The sequence below is a fragment of the Cavia porcellus genome, unplaced genomic scaffold (genome assembly GCF_034190915.1).
Source record: "Cavia porcellus strain 051 isolate PalLab524CR breed Dunkin Hartley unplaced genomic scaffold, mCavPor4.1 scaffold_1, whole genome shotgun sequence".
NCBI lineage: Eukaryota > Metazoa > Chordata > Mammalia > Rodentia > Caviidae > Cavia > Cavia porcellus.
Window position 1 is genome coordinate 45,014,172 of NW_026947484.1, and position 19,674 is coordinate 45,033,845.

Below are 19,674 nucleotides of genomic sequence, written 5' to 3' on the forward strand. Positions count from 1 at the left end.
GTTACTAAACAGGGATTACAAAACAGTTCCTAAAAGTCACCATGACAACTGTTTAGAGTAAACTACAGGTGACTTACTTGTAGTTTGTCATGGTCGTGTAAGGTGCACATATCGGAATGGCAAACAATACTATATCTTCAGGGTGTGGACAGCCTGTCAAAGAATCAAACAGATTTTCCTACAAAGGGAAAACAAAAGTACAGAGATATTTATACCAGCCTTAAACAAGGTACGCCTGAGTGGTAGAGCACTTCTAGCATGGGTAAGACATTAGGTTCAGACCCCAGCAGCACCACCATCCCAAAAACTATAAAACTGTTTAATTATCTATCTCAACCTATTTTCTTTTCTTGTGAATGTATATACTCTCAGCACCAACAGCACTTAAAGCATGTTTAACTATTTTTGAGAACTTAAATTTTTGCCTATCACAATATTGAGAAAAATAATTTCCAAACCACCACATATTTTTAGAGAAAGGGAGAGTCAATATTATTACCACAGCTGCAGAAAATACTCAGAGGATGCACCTCAGTGGCTATAAAGACATTTCAGTCAGCTGCATGGAAATGGAACTTACACTTTGCCTAGACCAGTGATTCCTGGCCAGGGATTCTGCTCCCTGCCCCAAGAACACTGTACAATGTATGGAGACAGCTGTGCTTTTCATGTGGGGAGGAGGAGATAAGGAATCGGGAGATACTGCTGGCATCCAGTGGGTGCGGCTGGGGATGCTGCTGAAGGCTTGAAATGAGACTGACTGACCTGGAGGAGAAGTTATCCACTGCGTAATGTGAACAGTGCCAAGTGAGAGCCCTGGCTGGTGGAGTCCTCTCTCTCACTTCTTAACCACATAAAGAGTCCACCCAAGCACCACCTGGGCAGTGCCTTTGTTTATGCACTGACTGTCTCGAGCACGGCTCAGGCAGGTACATTTCAATCAGTCGATTCTTCCATTGAATAAATTGATAAAGCTGTCATTTTTACAATTCCTATTATCTTTAAAAAATTAATGAAAAAACATGCAACTTTTGGTGGTTCTGTATTTAAATAATTGGACTATTAAGTAGTTGAGAAGCCCAGAGCCTATGGCTTCTCACTTGGTTTGCCGCTTACAAATTGTTCATACGTTTAAAACGATATAAGTAAAGAAAAAGAAAAAAAGAGAAAAAGCTCAGCGGCATAAGCACCTGCCTTGCAAGCAGATGGTTGTGAGTTTGATCCCCGGTACCAGTGAAAAGAAAAAAGAAAAAAAATAAATAAAAATAAAACGATATGAATAAACCCAAAATTAGGATAAAATATGTAGTAATGAACTACAGTACTTGAGTGTTTGCCATATGCATAAACTTCTCTAAAGATGTATCAGTTCAAAACAACTCTCCTGCTTGACAGTTATCATCCCCATAACAATGAGGCACAAAGAATGTTTCCGAGTTTACACAGCTGTGTCTTGCAGAGTGGGGATGGAAAGCCTGACTTCAGGTGCTACAGTCTTAAGGAGGCAGTAGTTGTGTCCAGTGTCCCAGGAAAGGACTGCAATGAGCCCCTGTAACATCTACACAGGTCATACCTCATTTCCCTGTTGGTCCAGATCTTGTTCTTCCTGTTCCAAACATAAAAATGGATAAGTCAGCTATGAAATTCCACACCAGTAGGGCCAGGAATACAGCTCCATGGCACAGCACCTGCCTGGCAAGCGCAAGGTCCTGAGTTTGATTCCCATACCCCCCCCCCCCCCCGAAAAAAAACAAAGACATTCCACACCAGTAAACAGTGAGCAGACAAATGGGATGGATACAAGCTGCTACATTCAACCTATAGGTCCAGTGCCCCAACACCCTGAAGGGGATTCGGTGTTTTGTATGTGTTTACTGTGTTAGAAAGCAGCGCAGTCAGAAACAAAACAGCTCTCTAAAGCCGAGAAGGAGGGCATTTCACATCAAGTATATGGCAAAACAACAGAAGCTGCTAAGACAACTTAAAATAACTGATCTTGATTATGTTTACCAGGAAAAGGCAATGGAAAATTCCAGTGAGAACTTCTTCCTTTTTAATATATTTTCAAGCATTAGAATAAACTTCTCAAATACTAAGATACACAGTGTTGTGAATGTATATAAGAAAAATTTATAGCGTTACTGCCTTAGTCTATTCAGGCTGCTATAAGAAAATAACTTAGACTGCATATCTTAGAAACTGGGCCGGAAGGGCTGGAGCTCAGCGGCCTAAGAGCCTGCCTTGCAAGCAGGCAGTCGTGAGTTTGATCCCTCGTACTGATAAAGAGGAAAAAGACAAAAAAAAAAAAAGAAAGAAACTGGGCCGGGGATTTAGCTTAGTGACTCAAGCACTTGCCTGGTTAAGCACAAGGTCGTGAATTCGATCCCCGATACCAAATAAACAGACAACAGGAATGCCCTTCTCACAGTTCTCCAGGCTGAAGTTCCCAGGTCAGGACACCAGCAGACCCACTGTCTGGGGAGCTGTGCCTTGAAGGGGTGCTTTGCTGCTGGCTCACCAGGAGAATGGGCGCTCTACTCCCTTCAGCCTCTTTTATGAGGTTTAATCCTGTTCCTATCACTTTGGGTACTTAGGGTCTAACCCAGGATTTTCAATGGGGAATATAAACACTCAGACCATCATACCAGGCCATGAAAGAACACTAATAACATCTCTCATGAATATTTTTGAGTATAGGATTGGCGGAATAAATTACAAATTATGCTAATCTGAAGCCAAAATAAATTGTAGGATAAAAGCAGTAATACTGTTCAACATGAAGCCCTGAATTGGCTTTCTGGTATCAGAAAACAAAACAAAACAAAACAAAAAAAAACCAACCAACCAATAAACAAAACACTATTCAATAGGGAAGAAATGTAATACAAAATCCCTGTAAGCATCACGTATACTAAACTAAGCACAGAATTATAACTCAGGCTTTAAATACAGAAAAACAATGCTGATCCTGAAAGTAAAACTTTTGTATTTTATACAAAATTATAAAACCTTAATGCTCAATTTCAAAATGTAGATATTCATGCAAGAAGAAGCACTTAAGCCTGGGCTTCTTGTACTCACATAAAACCAAAAGGGAAACATCTTTGTAGGAAATGCACAATTGTCTCTTCTCACTACTTTTGCAACTCAGGACTTGGCCTTTAAACTCTGACTGCTTTCAACATTAATAAGAGAGTGCAACAACATACAATCCTATTGAAAATTCATCTTTAAGATACCCTCAGGTCCTGGTATGATTCTAAGAACCTATCATAATCAAATAAAGCCACTCCAGAAAACTGACTTTTTTTTTCTTTTTTAGCAGCAAAGTTTTATTAAAAATAGGGCAGGAAAAAAAAAGCAGCAGGCTCTGCAGAATGTAAAAAGAGGACAAGTAGCACACCCTACGGGGTAGGGGGGCCACATGCAAGAGACTGCACAGTGGCTGAAAACAGATTCTTTTCTTGTGAGGTGAACATGATAACCACTACACTATGGAAACTACAGATTCTTTCTTTTTTTTGTCGTTTTCATTTTTATCTGTACCGGGGATCAAACTCACAACTGCCTGCTTGCAAGGCAGGTACTTATGCCGCTGAGCTAAATCCCCAGCCCCTATGGATTCTTTCTAAAGGTGCGATATACTTCTTGCCAGCAGGCTCGGTGTGTTTGGGTGGTGTAAATTTAGTCTCTCGGTGGTACTGCAAAGATGGCTTGCCATGAGCAAGAGCGCTGCCTTCATGCACCCTAAGTGCCAGGCCCTGGAAAGCTGGTCACTGTGCGTGACAGTACCATGCCCCAGGGTGGCAGGCTTACCTTGTCATCGTGAGCATCATCTATGGCAAAGTCCTGTACCTCATGAGTTAAAGCCTCAAGGGACAGTGGCGTGGTCTTAACGCCATCAGACACCCTCTGTCCAGCTCTGGGTTTTTGGGGTTGTTTCTTCACAGGTTCATCCTTTGCTTTTCCTTTCTTCCCCTTCTTCCCTTTTTCTTCTTTGTTTGAACCTGCAGACTAATTTATAGAGAGAAAAATCAATTAATGTAAGTTGTTACCAGTATTATTAAAATTTTAGTGAGGATGTATGACCACGGATGGGTTGGATGCCAGTGGAAAAGTAAAAGAAACACTTTAGATATTACTTACCCCCAGTAATTTCATAATAAGTTCACGATCTTCTTCATCCTGATCTTTGTACTTTTCCTTCATTTTTTTCATTTTACTCTATGAAAAGAGAGTTGGGGAAATTTAACAATAAAAGAGCTAAATATCTGTGAAAAAAAGGGCACTTTTTAAGTTCTCTCAAAAATGGTTTTGAGCCAGGCAGGGTGATGTGTGTCTCCTCAGAGGTTGAGGGAGGAGGGACTTACCAACACCCTGTATGAAAAAGAAAAAACAAAACAAACAAAAACCAAGAAAATGCATCTCAAAAGTAAATAAATAAATAGGTAAATAAGGGCTGGGGATATAGATTAGTATAGTATTTTGGGTTAGGTTATAGGTAACAATGAAAACTGAAAATGGCACCACTTTCACTAAGAATTATAGAGGGTTTTAAGATACATAAACCATATAGTACTTACCCTCAATGAATTTACCCTATGATAGAGAAAAGATACACACAGAAGAAAAGACAAGGCCAGGAGTGATAATACACACCTGTAATCCCAGCTTTCTGGCAAGCTGGCACAGGAGAATCACAAGTTTGAGCCTAAGCCAGGTGTGGTTATGCATGCCTGTGCTCCCAGCACTCAGGAAGCAGGGGCGGGAAAACTGCATGAAGTTTGAGGCCACCCTGGGTTACACAGTTCAACCTAGCCTGCACTAACTACAAAGCCACAGTCTGTCTCAAAAAAATCTAAACCAAATTTGAGCCCAGTTTGGACAATTCAGCAAGACCAACTCAAAGTAGAAACAAATAAAAAAGGGCTGGGGATGTAGCTCACTATGAAAACCCTGGGTTCAATCACTAGTAGCAGAAGAGCAAGAAGAAAAAAAAAAAGATAAATTAACATTTTAAGCACTATAGGAAATATGCAAACACATTATCTCTAAGATAATAGAAAAAGACATTTTTCATTTTGCATGAACTACAGAAAAGAAATATAGTAAAACTTAGAAGAGTTTTGTTGTTTTGCTTTTTTTGAGGCTCAGTCTTACCATGTAGCCCAGGCTAGCCTTGAAAACTTGATCCTCCTACCTAAGCCTTCATTGTCCTGCGATTACAGGTGCACACCACCATGCCCAGCTGCAAGTTTTTCTTAAGTATATATTGCAGGATTTGGAAATATAGGAAAAGCAAAAGTAAAAAGGTAGCTGGGGATTTAGCTCAGTGGCATAAGCACCTGTGAGGTCCTGAGTTCAATCCCTGGTACCAAATAAAATAAAATAATAAAAAGGTAAATAGTAGTAATAACAAGTCACTGTATTTGCTTAGGATCCTGGTCCATATAAGAGGAAAAACAGAAATAAATAGCAGGGCTAGGGCTAGACACACATTATAGAGGTTCTTAACACCCTGAATTGGGATGGGTTATGCTGCTCAGTGGCACAGCACTTGCCTAGTATGTGTGAGACCCTGGGTTTGAGTCCCAGCATGGCTAAAATAAATCCTAGTTTAGCTAAAACTTAGCTAAACTTTAAAAATGTTAATACTTTGAGACAGTATGTTGCTAAATGCTCAGGCTGGTCTTGAACTTGCAAACCTCCTGCACCATCCTAACTGGGATTATATGAATGTGCACTACGCCTGGCCTATGCCATTACATTCTATATCTACTATCTCTTCTTCATCCCCTTTAATAAAATACTATGCACACACATGCACACACACACACACACACACACACACACACACACACACACACACACGTATTAATCAAGAACTCTATGCCAGGTGTAGTGGTGCCTGCCTGTAATCCCAGAATTTGGGAGGCTAAGGCAGGAGGATCATCTTGAGTTCAAAGCCAGCCTGCATAGTGGGACCTTACCTCAAAAATAAGAACAAAAACAGAAATAAAACTTGAACCAAAATCATGCTGACAGCTGAAAAAGAAACTACTAACTGTCAAAAAAGATCAGCTATGAGACTGGAGTTATAGTTCCATGGTAGAGTGCTTGCCTAGCACAAGCAAGGCCCTGGTTTTAGTCTCCAGATTACAAAGAGAAGATCAGTTTTCACTTATAAGCAGGTAACTCTGGAAAATCGCAATCTCTTTCTCCTCTCGACAAAATGAGAGCCTCAGTGGAAATGATCTTACAGCGCGAAGGGACCTACTTAGGATCTCTGTGTTCCCTAAACACTGAAGTTTTCCAGTTAATTTTCTTTTTTTTTTTTTGGTACCGGGGATGGACTTCATCACCTCGTGCTTTCCAGGCAGATACTTATGCTGCTGAGCTAAATCCCCTTTCCTTTCTTTTGAAACAGGGACTTGCTAAATAGTCCAGGCTAGCCATGAATTTTACTATGTAGCCCAGACTGGCCTCAACTCTTGGCAATCCTCCTGCCTCAGCTTCCAAGCTGTGTGCCATCATGCCCAGCTTTGTCAGTTTTCAAAGTCACACCGGATTATGTCTTTTGCCTACATCCTTCTATTTCAATTAAACTTTTAATAAGTAAGAGGAACCTCACAGCTCCCACCAAGAACCACATTGTACTCATGCATCTCTCAAAAGCTCATTACCTTCTGTCCTCGCTTCATGGGCTGCACACCTGCGACATTTCTGCTTGTGTTCTGATGAGTTTCAGAGTGCACAGAACTTTCTTTTTCTTTGTCCTTTTCTTCTATCACTTCTAAATCCCCTGAGTCACTTGGAAGTTTTTTCTTCTTCATTTCCCTAAATATAAAAGTAATAAAAGCATTAAATTCTTACAATTTCAGTGTCAAGGATACAGCTCAGTGGCACTGCACCTATCTGGAAGTATAAGGTTCAATTGCCAGTACCAAAAAAAAAAAAAAAAAAAACTCTTAGAACTTCAAATTCTTGGTGCCATAAAAAAAATTACAAAGGGGAAGGAGAACATGAGTAATATATAAAAGATCATGGCTTCTGCTTAACTTGATCATCTCCAGGCTACTACGGCAGGCAGGCTACAGCAATCATATATCCAGAGAACTGAAAAATTTTTACCTCTTGGATTTATCTTTCTGTCATCAGCTAACACACTGTCCCCCTTGGCTTATCCTTCCCCAGGTGCACTCACTTAGCTGAGAACCTTCAGGCCAGGCACTGGGATTTGAATTCTTTGTTTTCAAATGAACTTGAGAGAACTCTTAGATATCCAATAAAACACACTAACTGGTTACATAAGTGGGTGTAAAAAAATGAAGATTAAAGAGGAAGGAACACTGAATTGCTTTGGTATTTTTCTTTCTATTCTTATGACTTCCTGTCATAAGAGCCCATACCCTGTCCTGCCTTAATTTTATATATTAATCTTCTCCTTCATATCATTTTCAGAATAAAGTCCTACCTCTTTAGCTTGTTATTCCAAATTCTCCATTTCTGTCCAAATTACCTGTTTATCTTATCATTTATCAGTGCATAAACTAAATGTTCTCTCCTGTTCACCTGTCTTTTTTACCAGGTCCCCAAAGCATCATATATGACTTCTAAACTCCTCTCCCCTTTGTTAGCTAATGCCGGTTTTTCTTAGAGTCTCTCTCTTTCCTTATCTTCTTGGGCCAAACTTCTACTTCACCTTCAAGCTACACTTCCAGCGAATGGAGCGGCGGTGAGGACCAAACCCAGGGGCATTCTACTCTTGGGCTACACCCCCAGCCCTTCTTTATTTTGATACAGGTTCTTGCTAAGTTGCGCTGGTAGGATTCACACGTGCCATTCCCTTGACTCAGCCTCCTGACTGCTGGGAATACAGTCATGTGCCATCGTGCCCAGGGTCACAGGTGGATTTTGATGCTATTTCCCAAATCATCTCAACTCAACAGCGATCTCTTCTTACTCATACTGTGTCACTTTCAGGTCACTCATGACTATTTCCAGGACTGAAAACCTCTAGAAGATGTGAACTTGATGTCATCTCCTTATACACTCTGTATCTAACACAGTGCAGTGTATTCAGAAAGCTCTTTGTAATTCTTTCACAGTTTTCTCACACAAAACAGTTTTTATTATCTATTCCAGTCTGGAAGCCTTTTCTAGAGTGCTTTACTGGTAGCAGTTCTCTCTGTTTATTTGCCTCCAGAGACCTGTTACTCAGTGCAAGATCCTGAGTTCAATCTATGGTACTAAATAAATAAAACAAAAAAACTCCCTGGCCATGGAAGAGCACAACTGTAACCCCAGTACTCAGGAGGCTGACACAGAAGATCACTGAAAGTTTGAGGCCAGCCTGGACTACATAGCAAGACTCTGTCTCTAAATGAATGAATGAATGAATGAATGAAAATCAAAGGACTGGGGTTGTAAATTCAATTAGGAAGAATGTTTGCCTAACATGCATGAGGCCCTGGACTCAATCCCTAGCACCACACATTTAAAAAAAAAAATCAAAATCTACACTAAAAAATTCTAATTTCAAGTATTTCCATATATTCCTATCAGTGTTAAAACCAGCCTGTCTACTTCATAATTTATAACCACTTATACACATGTTTATGCACTAAAAGTTCCATCTTATTACTTGATCTCCTACTATCCTGACAGATTAGGTCCTTACACCTTCAAAACATAGAGTTCAATATCAAAATTTAAAGCTTTCTGCTAAATCTTGGTAAATTTAATAAAAGAATTTTTTACAACAGTCAACTGCTCGGTGATAGCTGAGTTGCCAAGTTTGTTTCTGTTGTTTTGTTTTGTGACTGGGCCTTACTACGCAGTTTAGACTGACTTTGACCTCACTTTGTAGCTCAGGCTGGCCTCGAAGTTGCAGCAATTCTGCCTCAACTCCCCGAGTGCTGGGATTACAGGTGTGCACCACCACACCCAGCCTGAGCTGTCAATTTAAAAAATTATAAAAACATGCTTTTCAGGTAGGACACACAAATGCTGCCTACCTTCTTTCCTTGGCTGACAAGTGTCTTCGGCTCTGTAATTTATTACCACTCTATTAAAACAAAAGAACAAGCAAACATAGCAAAATCCTTATGGTTAATTTTTGAAAAGTTAAAATTATTTATCAAAACACAATTTTTTTCATAAAATTTTGAAAAGAGCTTACTGAATCAGAAGATTCTTCTTTTGAAGCCAATTTCTGGAAAGACCTATGAAAACAAAGAAAAGTCTACTGGTTTATAAAAAAATACTAATTTCAAAACATTCTCAATTATTTCCAATCTTATAAACTTTCAAATTTTGTAAAATTAGAAAAAAGAAATACAATCAAATTATTAACCTTTTTTTTTTTTGTCTTCTTGAGACAGGGTCTCACTACGCAGTTCAGACTGGCCTTGAACTCACTTTGTAACCCAGGTGGATCTGCAACTTGCAGTAATCCTCTTGCCTTGGTCTCCCGAGTGCTGGGAGTACAGGCGTGTGCCACCACACCTGGTCTTTTTATATATTCTTAAACATAAATAACGATAAGATGTTGAAAACTTATGTGCCAGGGGCTGCTCAATGCTTTACATATATAAAATTGTACCAAAACTCTATGAAAGGGTACCGCTCCATTTCACTAAGAACAAAGCTGCAGCGTATATACAGACACATTCTAAGACTCAATGTTGGTCTGTCTGATTCCTAAGTCTTGTGTTTTTCTTTTTTTTTTTTTTTTTTTTGGTCTTTTTGAGACAGAATCTCACTATGCAGTTCAGGCTGGTCTCAAATTCACAATGATCCTCCTACCTCAGCCTCCTGAGCGCTGGAATTTCAGGTATGCGCCATCACCTGTCTTCCTAAGTCATTTTATTAGTCCAATAATAATGCTTTCTAAACTGGTTATTGATAAGACATTAAAACCAAAGCCTCTTTTTATGAATAAATGGAATTATTAAAAAATTGAACTGCACTTGTTAGGTTATTAACATTCAGAACCATTTTTTGGTCTGTATTTTAACCTATACTGGCCACTTTTGTATTTATGTACTTTTCTACCCTGGACCTGGAAGTTTTTTAGAAAGAGACCCAACTGAATGTTAAAAAAAAAGAAGAAAACAATGGAGAGTAGTGATGGCAGACATTGAAGCTGAAAACTGATCACATGTGCAGGGCTGGGGCGTGGCCATCCCAGGAACAAAGTGCACCCAGGGCACCCAGTGAAGAAGCTGCTTCAGCCCAAAGAAACACCAAGCTGCTGGACAAGCCAAGCAATGGGTTGTTAGGCAAAAGGACACCGCGTGTCATTAAACTGCTAAAATATATAAATAAATGCCCCTGCAGTGAAGGGCCAGTTTCCTTCCTCCCAGCAGGACAGGGCTGCCCATGACCCCAGCTTTCTGTGTCTCATCTTTATTTCTTCTTCTTCTCCCTGCCCTAGTGGTCCTCTCCCTGGAAACCTCAAGAACTGCACATATTGCAGCAGAGTAAAAGTATGAAGTTAATCTTGGATTGTTTTATAAGGATTAGCTTATCATTATACACTTACAAAATAAAATTAAAACGACATCTTTGGGATTACCTTTGGGACTGAAGGTGAGACAAATCAATGGCAGTATCAGGGTACTCTACCCCTTCCTCTTCGTCCTTCATCTCACCAGCAGGCTCCTTATCTTTCGTAACCTCTTCAGGTTCGCCTTCTTCTTCAGAGCTTTCTTCTTGAACTAACCCCTCTTTCATTTCAGCTACACCGCTCTGAACAGTAACATCCTCTTGGCCAGCATGAGTCACGAGTTCCACTTCTACAGGTTCCTCAACCAATTCCTCTTTATCTTCTTCACTACTGGTGTCACCTCCATCTGCAGAATTACAGCAAAGTCAGCAGTGTACAGGTCTGCCAACAACGGTATATGCTTTTCTTAGAAAACATCATAAAAGAATTCCACTAACTCTCTGCTTCTCCAAAAGATAACCAGAAATACACCTGCTCATTTCCACAGGGTACTACTTTGATTTTTAAAAAAGATACTCTGCATTAATAGGTTAGATTATCTGATTCCTGACATCTTCTTACCACAGTAACTTTCTCTGCTGGCCACTGCTACCATTACTACAATCAAAATCATAACTTGCCTTTCTTAGATATTTCCAAAAACTGAGATAATAAAACTAGCTATGAAGGGCTGGAGATTTAGCTCAGTGATTGCTCAAGCACTTGCCTGCTAAAAGCAACGTCATGAGTTCCATCCCCAGTTCTAAAAAATCCAAGCAAACTAAAAGAAACGACCACTTCCTACAGAAAATTCTTTATGTAGAATTCTGCAGCTTTTATAATTTGCAAATGAAAACTAAAGTTAATACCTGTTATGTGACTGACAAAACAAAAGTATTCATACTGTGGCAAAAAGAATACTGGCCAATAATAACAGACTCCAGTTGCCTAACCTATATTATAAGATGCTACCACCCATCTTTCAAGAATGGTAATGAAAATTTTTAGAATATTGTATATAAAACACTTAACACAGAACCAGCAACACAGTGAACATTAATTATCAGAATCTGACAAATAAGAGTTGTAAATGAAATAATGCAATATTTATTCCTAAAAATGAATGCCCCTAAGAGAGAACTGAAAAAGTAGTTAAAGGGCACACTGTCTCTAGATTCCTTAGACTGGTGGATAAATTTACTCCAGCAACTACAGGTGCTTCCTCCTTGAAGCAAATATAGTGTTAAATCAACCCAAACTCTCATATGAGAAATTGTGCTTGCTACGAATTCATCCTTTTATCATTTCTACTTGGTGATCCTAAATGTAAATGCTAGTTCGCATACCTTGAGCCACCTTTGGTAAGCACATTTATGGATTACCCATTAAACACTGAAGTCCTACCACTTAAAGATACACTATAATTATGGATCCATGAAATACTTTTTAATTCACTGGAATATTTCACATTTCTATAATACAATATTCAGTAAAACTGACAGCATTTTCATTTTTGAAAAATTTCGGTTATTCCAAGAGACATGATCACCTAAATAAGTATTCAGACACAAAACCAGACTTCAGAAAGTGCGGCTGATTAACAGCTGGAACTACCTAGTTGCTCCATGTCTTCGGATACAAGCTCACTTGTGCAGCTTCCCAGTGTCTCCATGTCTTCATCCTGTACTCTGACTTTTCGTTCACCCCGATGTCTCCAAACACAAGACTCATCTACCTACAGAAAAAGCTCTCTTTTACTGATGGAACTTTTAGGTAAAATATATAAAAATGTAAAATGAAACAAAACAACCGAACATAAAAAGAAGCCAAAGGGTACCTTAAAGAGAAAACTAAATCCCATCATTAGATATGAGGGAGGAAGGAAATTCTTCTTTCCTACAAAAGATAATGCACATTAATTTTCATTAAAAGATCAGTTTTCTCCATTATTTGATCTGCAAATATCTGACACCACTGATCATATCCACTTTGTCTTTCACTCTGATATTAAGGGCATTTCCCATTCATAGAATGTAATTACTTTTATTTAAAAGGTCAGGCTATGGGGCTGGGCAGACCAGTCATTTTTGTTCTGAGTTTCCAAAGAACTGAGGGATAGTGCAAAGCTGAGAACATTCACATTCATATGTCTATTATAAATTTTGCAAAGAATCTGAGGCCCCCACAGGTGTATTTTTAGGAAAATGAAATTATAAACTCCTGAGAAGCTTCTGTAGGTGCTGAAGGATACATTCCTGGCTCCTACAGGTTCCTGGGAAGCCATTCAAAACCAGCCCTGGTGTGATCAGTAAGATGCCTTTGAGTTTCTTCTGTGTAGTAACAATATTAACCGTAATATGGGGTGGGGGAGCTGCTGGAACAGGGTTAGGGTTGCTATATAATGGTTTGTGTCTAGATGTCTCCCTAAAGCCTCATGCAGTCTTAGGTGCAGCTTTTTCAGAGGTGGCTGAATCTACAATGTGTGATGCTGGGATTAAAGGTGTGTGATTATTAAATCAGTCCACTGATTGGTTTGATAGCACCCTAATTCCAGTAGCCCAGGAAGAGTATAAAAGGGGCAGAAAGAAGCTGCTATGGTCCCTTTCTAGGTATGCTACCTTTTGCCTGCCATGAACTGCTTCTCTTCTGTAATGCTTGTCTGCCACCCTGCCTTACAGCCAGCTGACTATGGACTGAACCCCCTACAAACTATGAGCCAAGTAAACCTTTCCTCCCTTGAATTTGGCCATTGGATAGTTTGTCTAAGCAATGAGAAAAGTAACTAAGGCAGAGTGAAGGGCTGAGGCGAGTCTGCAGTGGACCCAGTGCCCACCCACATCTATAGAAGTCACTGGATCTCCCACATTCTGTCTTCACGTATGCAGTGCCTCTTTGTTGGGATTGTCTTCTGTGAGGGCAGGGATGCATTCCTGGCTCCCAGATTCCTGGGAAACAGTTTAAAACCAGCCCTGGTGTGATCAGTAAGACGCCTTTGAGCTTCTTCTGTGTGGTAACAATATTAACCATCCTGAGCACCTTCTACCCACTGCTCCAAGGTGTTCTGAAGCAGCCTTGGTGCAGACCCAGGGAAGGGGCCAGTCTGGGTATCTAGCTGTTGGCTAGGAGTGGCAGTTTCAGGTGCCCTTGGCTGCCCAACATGAGGCACACCCACTTAGGCTAGGGTAACTACAGTCACCAGGATCAAATCAGGGAGTGCTGTACTCTTAAAATTCGTTTGTGTTGCTTCTCTGGCTATAAGGCTATCTTGGCAACTGCCTGGAACCTGTGCACACAGGTAAGTCTATCTGATGGACAGCAGGAGGGGCCAGAGCTCTCAGACTTAGCACCAGCCCCTGCCCAAGCTGTTGTCCAGTTCCAGCTCTGAAACCATCTGGCAACAGTTTTGGGTGGGCCTAGGAGTTACCGGGTCCCAACTACCTTTTTATGGCTTGCTGTGCCCCAGGTGATCCAATAGGATGTCATCCCTGTGAAGGCTCCTTTCAGATGGTGTCACCCCGTCCCTGGAGTCTGTCCTGAGCTTGCCCTGCTGCCTAAGAGCACTGCAGAGGGAAGAAGCAGGCAGGAAGGCCGTCACTCCACCCCCTGGATCAGGTACCTGCCACTGTCCCTTTTCTCTGGGCATTGGCCTCCCTGGACCGGCCTGCTGTCCCTTTTCCACTGCCAGACACTGAAACCTGAGCTGCAGTGAGGGGCCTGGACCCTGAATGAGAAAGGCCTTTCCCTTCCCTCTTGGGGCCACTGGGGGAACAAGGCAGAGGGTGGGAGTGTGAGTTTGAGGAAGAGGAGGGGAGCCCTTCGGTGTTTCCCTGCTGCCTGTTATATTCTATGTCAACCATGTGACAAGAATACAGTTTACCAACTGCCACCTGACTTCTGTGTCTTGTATGAGAGGTTCCTGTCTAAAGTTATCTTTTTTTTTTTAAAGTACCAGGGATTGAACTCATGACCTTACACTTATCAGGCAAGGGCTTGAGCCACTGAGCTAAAGCCCCGGGCCTAAAGTTCTTTTGAGGTTAAAAAAAAAAAGGATCAGGCTACATCCTCTCATCTTAGTAACTAAACTGTGAAAGTACATTCTCATCAATAGAAATACAGATGACAATCACATGATGAGTGCTAAAATTTGCCACACAAAGGCAAAACTTTGCTCATCTCATAACAGATTTCATGTACGAAATTGACGAAATCAAATCAATTTGTGTCCTGAAAATACTTGTAGATGGTTCTCAACCCTGTCTCCCTAATCCCTGGCAAATCAGGGATATTTTTCACCCCTGTTGTTCGTTACCTCTTATCATGAAGCTTCCGGTTGTCAAATATTCTCCAGTTGGTGCTGTTTTAGAAACCTAAGTAAGGAACACAATGATGTATTATATTTCTTACCTTAAGAAATAAGAAATTTTTTTTGCATTCGAGTGGAGAAAGAAGTCATATTTAAGGGAGCAACACAATGTCCTGAAAAGCATAATTTACCAAAAATTCTCAACACTTAAGGACAGTTACCCTTAAATGATAGATGTCCTTAAATGCAGCAACCAAGAAATAACAAGGTGTCTACTACATCAGTAATTTTCAAATGCCATGGACTACAGCCACAACTACTGCACTCCTTTCTTCCACCATGGGATGTAAGGAGAAAAGTAAGGATGATTTAGTATGTGTATTACAGAGCTACAGTAACTAAAATAAAACTGTTATTTATTAAATCCTTTTGAGAAACTTTTTGTTAATAAAATAGCTTTTCATTTCAAGAAACAATGGCAAGAGCAGGTTTTTAAAATATTCTAAAATCAGTCAATCAGTCATACCCTGGCTACCTGGGAGGCACGGAACTGCAAAACTGAGCCTGGCCTATGCCAGGAAAGTGAAACTCCGTCAAAAAAAAAAAAAAAAAAAAACAGGGAGCAGCTTATGTGTCTGTGTCTAGCAGAACAAACTGAATGAATTTACTCTGTCATTTGAAAACATTTTTATGAATCTTCAAAACCTGAAATCTGACAATGTTTTTGTCATGAAGTTATTAAAACATCATTTTAAAATCTCATAAAAGAATCAGAACTGTGGGGGATGAGGTGTCACTTTGTAGGCCAAACCCCCTCTAACCTGCAATTTACAATAGCCGCCCTGGTATGTGAGAAGGAGGTAGAATAGGAATGCCTGTTCTCAGTGAGACCCCTCACCCTCTGGAATCCATACTGTGAGCTGGCTTTGTTTTGCAGAAGTCTTGAGGAAGTGGCTGGCCACCCTTTGTGACACTAACAGCAGACAAATTAACAACATTCTTGAGCTAATGAATTTCTTCCTGGGCTAGAGAAGTTATGAGAACTGGTTGTGATTATTTACTTCACTTAGATAGTTTTAGAATAAACATTGTAGTCTGTCACGTTGTAGCTTGCCACAAAGAATGCCTTTTCACTACTTAATTATCTGGGCTCTGTGAACTGATCGGGTTTACTATATATGAATCCTAAAATAAAGATTGTGCGTGCAGTGCAGTGTAACGCGGTGCAGACAGTAAAAGTGCCGTGTCCTGTCTTCCTTTCCGAGCGCTGTACCCCCCGTGTCCCGATCAGGCGTGTGTGCGTGTTTACCTTTCCCGGAGTTCAGAGTGCTCTAAGACACTCACGACACAGAACCACTTTTATAATAGTGCTGTGGTAAAAAATATAAACTATAAGTATTAATTCCCAAAAAAAATACCACAGATAATAAATACCAAAAGCTATAGTAGAATAAAACTAAATCTGAGGGAAGAGAATAGAATTGAACTCTTTATCCTACCATACAGTTTTAGGACCTTGGAAAAGTATCTGTTTATCAACTTTAATTCTTGAAAATATGAAAGGAGTAGCAATGTGACTTCAAATATGGAACAAAGCATCATCAAGTAACTCAGTATTAACCACAAAGGGCAACTACTAAGCCAAGGGAATACAGAAGGCATAGGTATACTTTCTGGAAGCACAAAGAGAAACTCCAATAAAGATGAACAGGAGCAGGACCTTGTAGGCCAAAATGCCACCGTAACTGGAACACTCTTTTTATCCTGTATAACTACACTAATATTCCTTTCATCTAGGTCTTTGCTCAGATCTTACCAGATGGGCCTCCCCTGACATTTTATAATAGTAGCTCCTAGAGCACTCTATCCAATGTATGCTTTAACATTTTTTCTTGCTATCGGATAGCAAGCAGATATTTTTCTGTACCACCTAAGTGGCTCTATCAAGGTAGGTACTCTGCCCAATTTATTTCTGTACCTTCCAAAGTTGGCGCTGAGCATAGCTCTTAATAAATGAAGACAAAGGACTACAGCCCTTATTACCTGATGATGGTACACCCACCAAGCACTGGTGATAACTCGTGCATCCCAAGCAGCACTGTAGCAAAGCGCCATTGTGCCTGCCTCAGTCAGTGTCCGTGGAGGGACGACTTCCCCTGTAACAACAACGCTGCCTTTTAATACCCAAGAACAGATTCGCCGAGAGCAAAACATGAAGGCCTTCTGTAACAACAGATTCAGTCTTACTGTGTCATACCACCTTTTATTTTAATTACATTTACATGACAGGCTTTTATTTTATGACAGGATTTTAAATGACCTATGTAAAAAAAACAAATTTTATTTATATCAATAATTCTAAGTTAATTCTAGAAAGTATAATTTAGAAAAATAAAAAGACCTAACCAAAGAAGATAAAAGTTTAATCTTTGCAAAGAATCACACCGTTTTGTTTATTCTTTTTTTTTTTTTTTTTTTTTTTGGTACCAGGGATCAAACTCATGACCTTGAGCTTGCTAGGCAGGTGCTTATGCCGCTGAGCTAAATCGATGGCCCATTTTTTTTCTTTTTTTTGTACCAGAAATTGAACTCATGACCTGGCACTTGCCAGGCAGGCACTACCTGCTGAGCTATATCCCCAGCTTGTTCTTCTGTTCTTTTCATATTTATTTCTATTCTAATCTTTATTATTTCCTTCCTAACTTGGGTTTTTCTTTTCTGTTCTTAACATGCAGAATTATTGATCTAAGTGGCAACTTTCCTCTTTTTTAATAGAAATTTCCAAAAATTAGTCATTTACAGTTAGAAATCTTCCTCAAAGCAATGCTTCAGAAGCATCTCACAAGTTCTAATACACTGTTTTTCTTTCATTCATCTCAAAATATTTTCTGATGCTTTTTGTGATCTCCTCTTTGAGACACTGCTTTAGTGTGTCATTTAACTTCTATACATGTATGAATTTTCCAAATTTTCTTCCATAGGTGGTTCCTGATTTCACACCGTTAAGGTAATGAACTTACTTTGTATGACTGCAGTCATCTTAAATTTACCTTGACTTGTTTTGCAGTGTATCTTGGACAACATTCCAAGTGTAATTGAAAAAAAAAAAAAACTTTGCTGCTGTTAGGTAGGATTAGGGATAGGGTTCTAGAGATGCTGGATTGATTTAGTTGGTTTATAAAACATTCAAGTCTTTTATTTGCTTGTTGATCTTGTGCCTAATTATACTATGACTAAAAGTTGAACGTTGAAATTCCAAGTATTTATCGTAGACCTATTTCTCCCCTCAATATTGTCTATTTTTTCCCATGGCTTTCTTCTTTTCTAATACATGTACTTGGTGTCAAAAACAAGTAAGAAAAAATAAAAAATAAAAACCTAAAAATACTGTCTATTTTTGCTTCATATATTGAAGGACTCTACTGCTGGATATATATAAATCTATAACTGCTATTCCTTCTTCATGGAATAACCTTTTGTCATGATATCCTTATAGTTCCTCTAAAAATATTTTAAAACAAAAATAAAGTATTTGAAGGAAAGTAACATTCTGAGTAACAGCAATATATTACCTGTTGGGTTCTTAATTACACAGCTAGTAGCTCCATGAAGATCAGCATGTACATAAATATCTCCTTAAATAAAAACAAATTAAAAAATGATATTTTTAAGCTTTTTTTTTTTTTTTTTTTTTTTTTTTGGTCTTTTTCGTTTTTATCGGTACCAGGGATCGAACTCATGATTGCCTGCTTGCAAGGCAGGCGCTTATGCCGCTGAGCTAAATCCCCAGCCCCTTAAGTCTTTATTTTTTCTATTTTCTTTTCCTTTGTGAGATGGGGTGTTACTATGTTACCCAGGCTGGTATAGAATTGCTGGGCTCAAGAGACCCTCCTGCCACAGCCTTCCAGGTAGCTGTGATTATAGGCATGCACATAAGAATCATTATCTAATCTTGAAATAAATAATCCAATTACTTAAGAGAGAATGGTTTAAAGCCAAAGTGTGGTGACACATAATAATACCACTACTCAGGAAGATGAAGCAAGGGACTGCAATCCTCAGGACAGCTCTGCTAACTTAGCAAGATCTTCTCAAAATAAATTTGAAAATTACCTGGGGGTATAACTCAGGAGAGCCTTGCCTAGCATGGGTGGAAGACTGGGATGAATCTCCACTACTAGAAAAAAAATATTTTAGAAGTTTAATCTTACCTACCTGGTGTCAAATATCTTTTCACAATTATTTCATTCTGTTGTTGATCTCGACCGCCTATAATTAAATAGTTCTCTGAGCTAATGAACCATAGAAACTTCTCAAACCTACCAAGTTGAAAGGAAATAAAGTTAGTACTTGTTTCTTCACAGCTACCGGAATTTATATCCCACTCACAAATGAAACAAAGCAGGAAGCTATCCTGCCTGTGTAAGATAAGACAACTTGATGGTTTATTAAAGCATCAACCTAAAAACCTGAAACATAAGGTATTCTTCAAAGCAGTCTTAGAAGAAATTAAATTCTACATTTAAAAAAGAATCTTCTCACTGCATATAAAACCGCCTTCTTAAACTCAAAGGTAACTTGCGATAATGAAATACACAAATCAAAAATAAAACATGTCCAAGGGTCCTTTAGGTTTAGCTTTAAATGGGGCACCAAGTAGGCTCTGGACACATGGTAAAAAAAGAGAGCTTTTATTCTTCTTCTTCCTCAATTAATCAACATAATTCATGTCTGTATAGATGATATTTATACTTCTTTTATACAAAAGGTCAAAATTTTCTTTCAGAAAGGTAAAACTGAAACTTTTTCCAACAGACAAAGTAGGACTTTGTAATCAATGCTATCAGGATGAAAAGTATATGCACTTATATAACATTTAGAA

At 39.3% G+C, this 19,674-nt stretch overlaps 1 protein-coding gene across 3 annotated transcripts in view; it reads right to left on the minus strand.

The window, feature by feature from the left end:
* Positions 1-19,674, minus strand: part of Nemf (nuclear export mediator factor) — a 44,816-nt gene that overhangs the window by 1,051 nt on the left and 24,091 nt on the right. For 2 of the 3 annotated variants that reach the window (XM_023565908.2, XM_003471805.5), the window contains 14 exons: positions 19,008-19,111; positions 18,365-18,427; positions 16,836-16,948; positions 14,799-14,856; positions 12,327-12,385; positions 12,104-12,224; positions 10,580-10,856; positions 9,182-9,224; positions 9,018-9,067; positions 6,684-6,837; positions 4,147-4,224; positions 3,817-4,014; positions 1,574-1,606; positions 78-178 (listed from right to left, as the gene is read on the minus strand). In XM_023565908.2, the coding sequence (XP_023421676.2) occupies positions 78-178; positions 1,574-1,606; positions 3,817-4,014; positions 4,147-4,224; positions 6,684-6,837; positions 9,018-9,067; positions 9,182-9,224; positions 10,580-10,856; positions 12,104-12,224; positions 12,327-12,385; positions 14,799-14,856; positions 16,836-16,948; positions 18,365-18,427; positions 19,008-19,111 (1,452 nt within the window). Of the gene's footprint in view, positions 1-77; positions 179-1,573; positions 1,693-3,816; positions 4,015-4,146; positions 4,225-6,683; positions 6,838-9,017; positions 9,068-9,181; positions 9,225-10,579; positions 10,857-12,103; positions 12,225-12,326; positions 12,386-14,798; positions 14,857-16,835; positions 16,949-18,364; positions 18,428-19,007; positions 19,112-19,674 lie in introns of those variants that run through there. The other variant, XM_063247179.1, reaches the window with a different exon arrangement.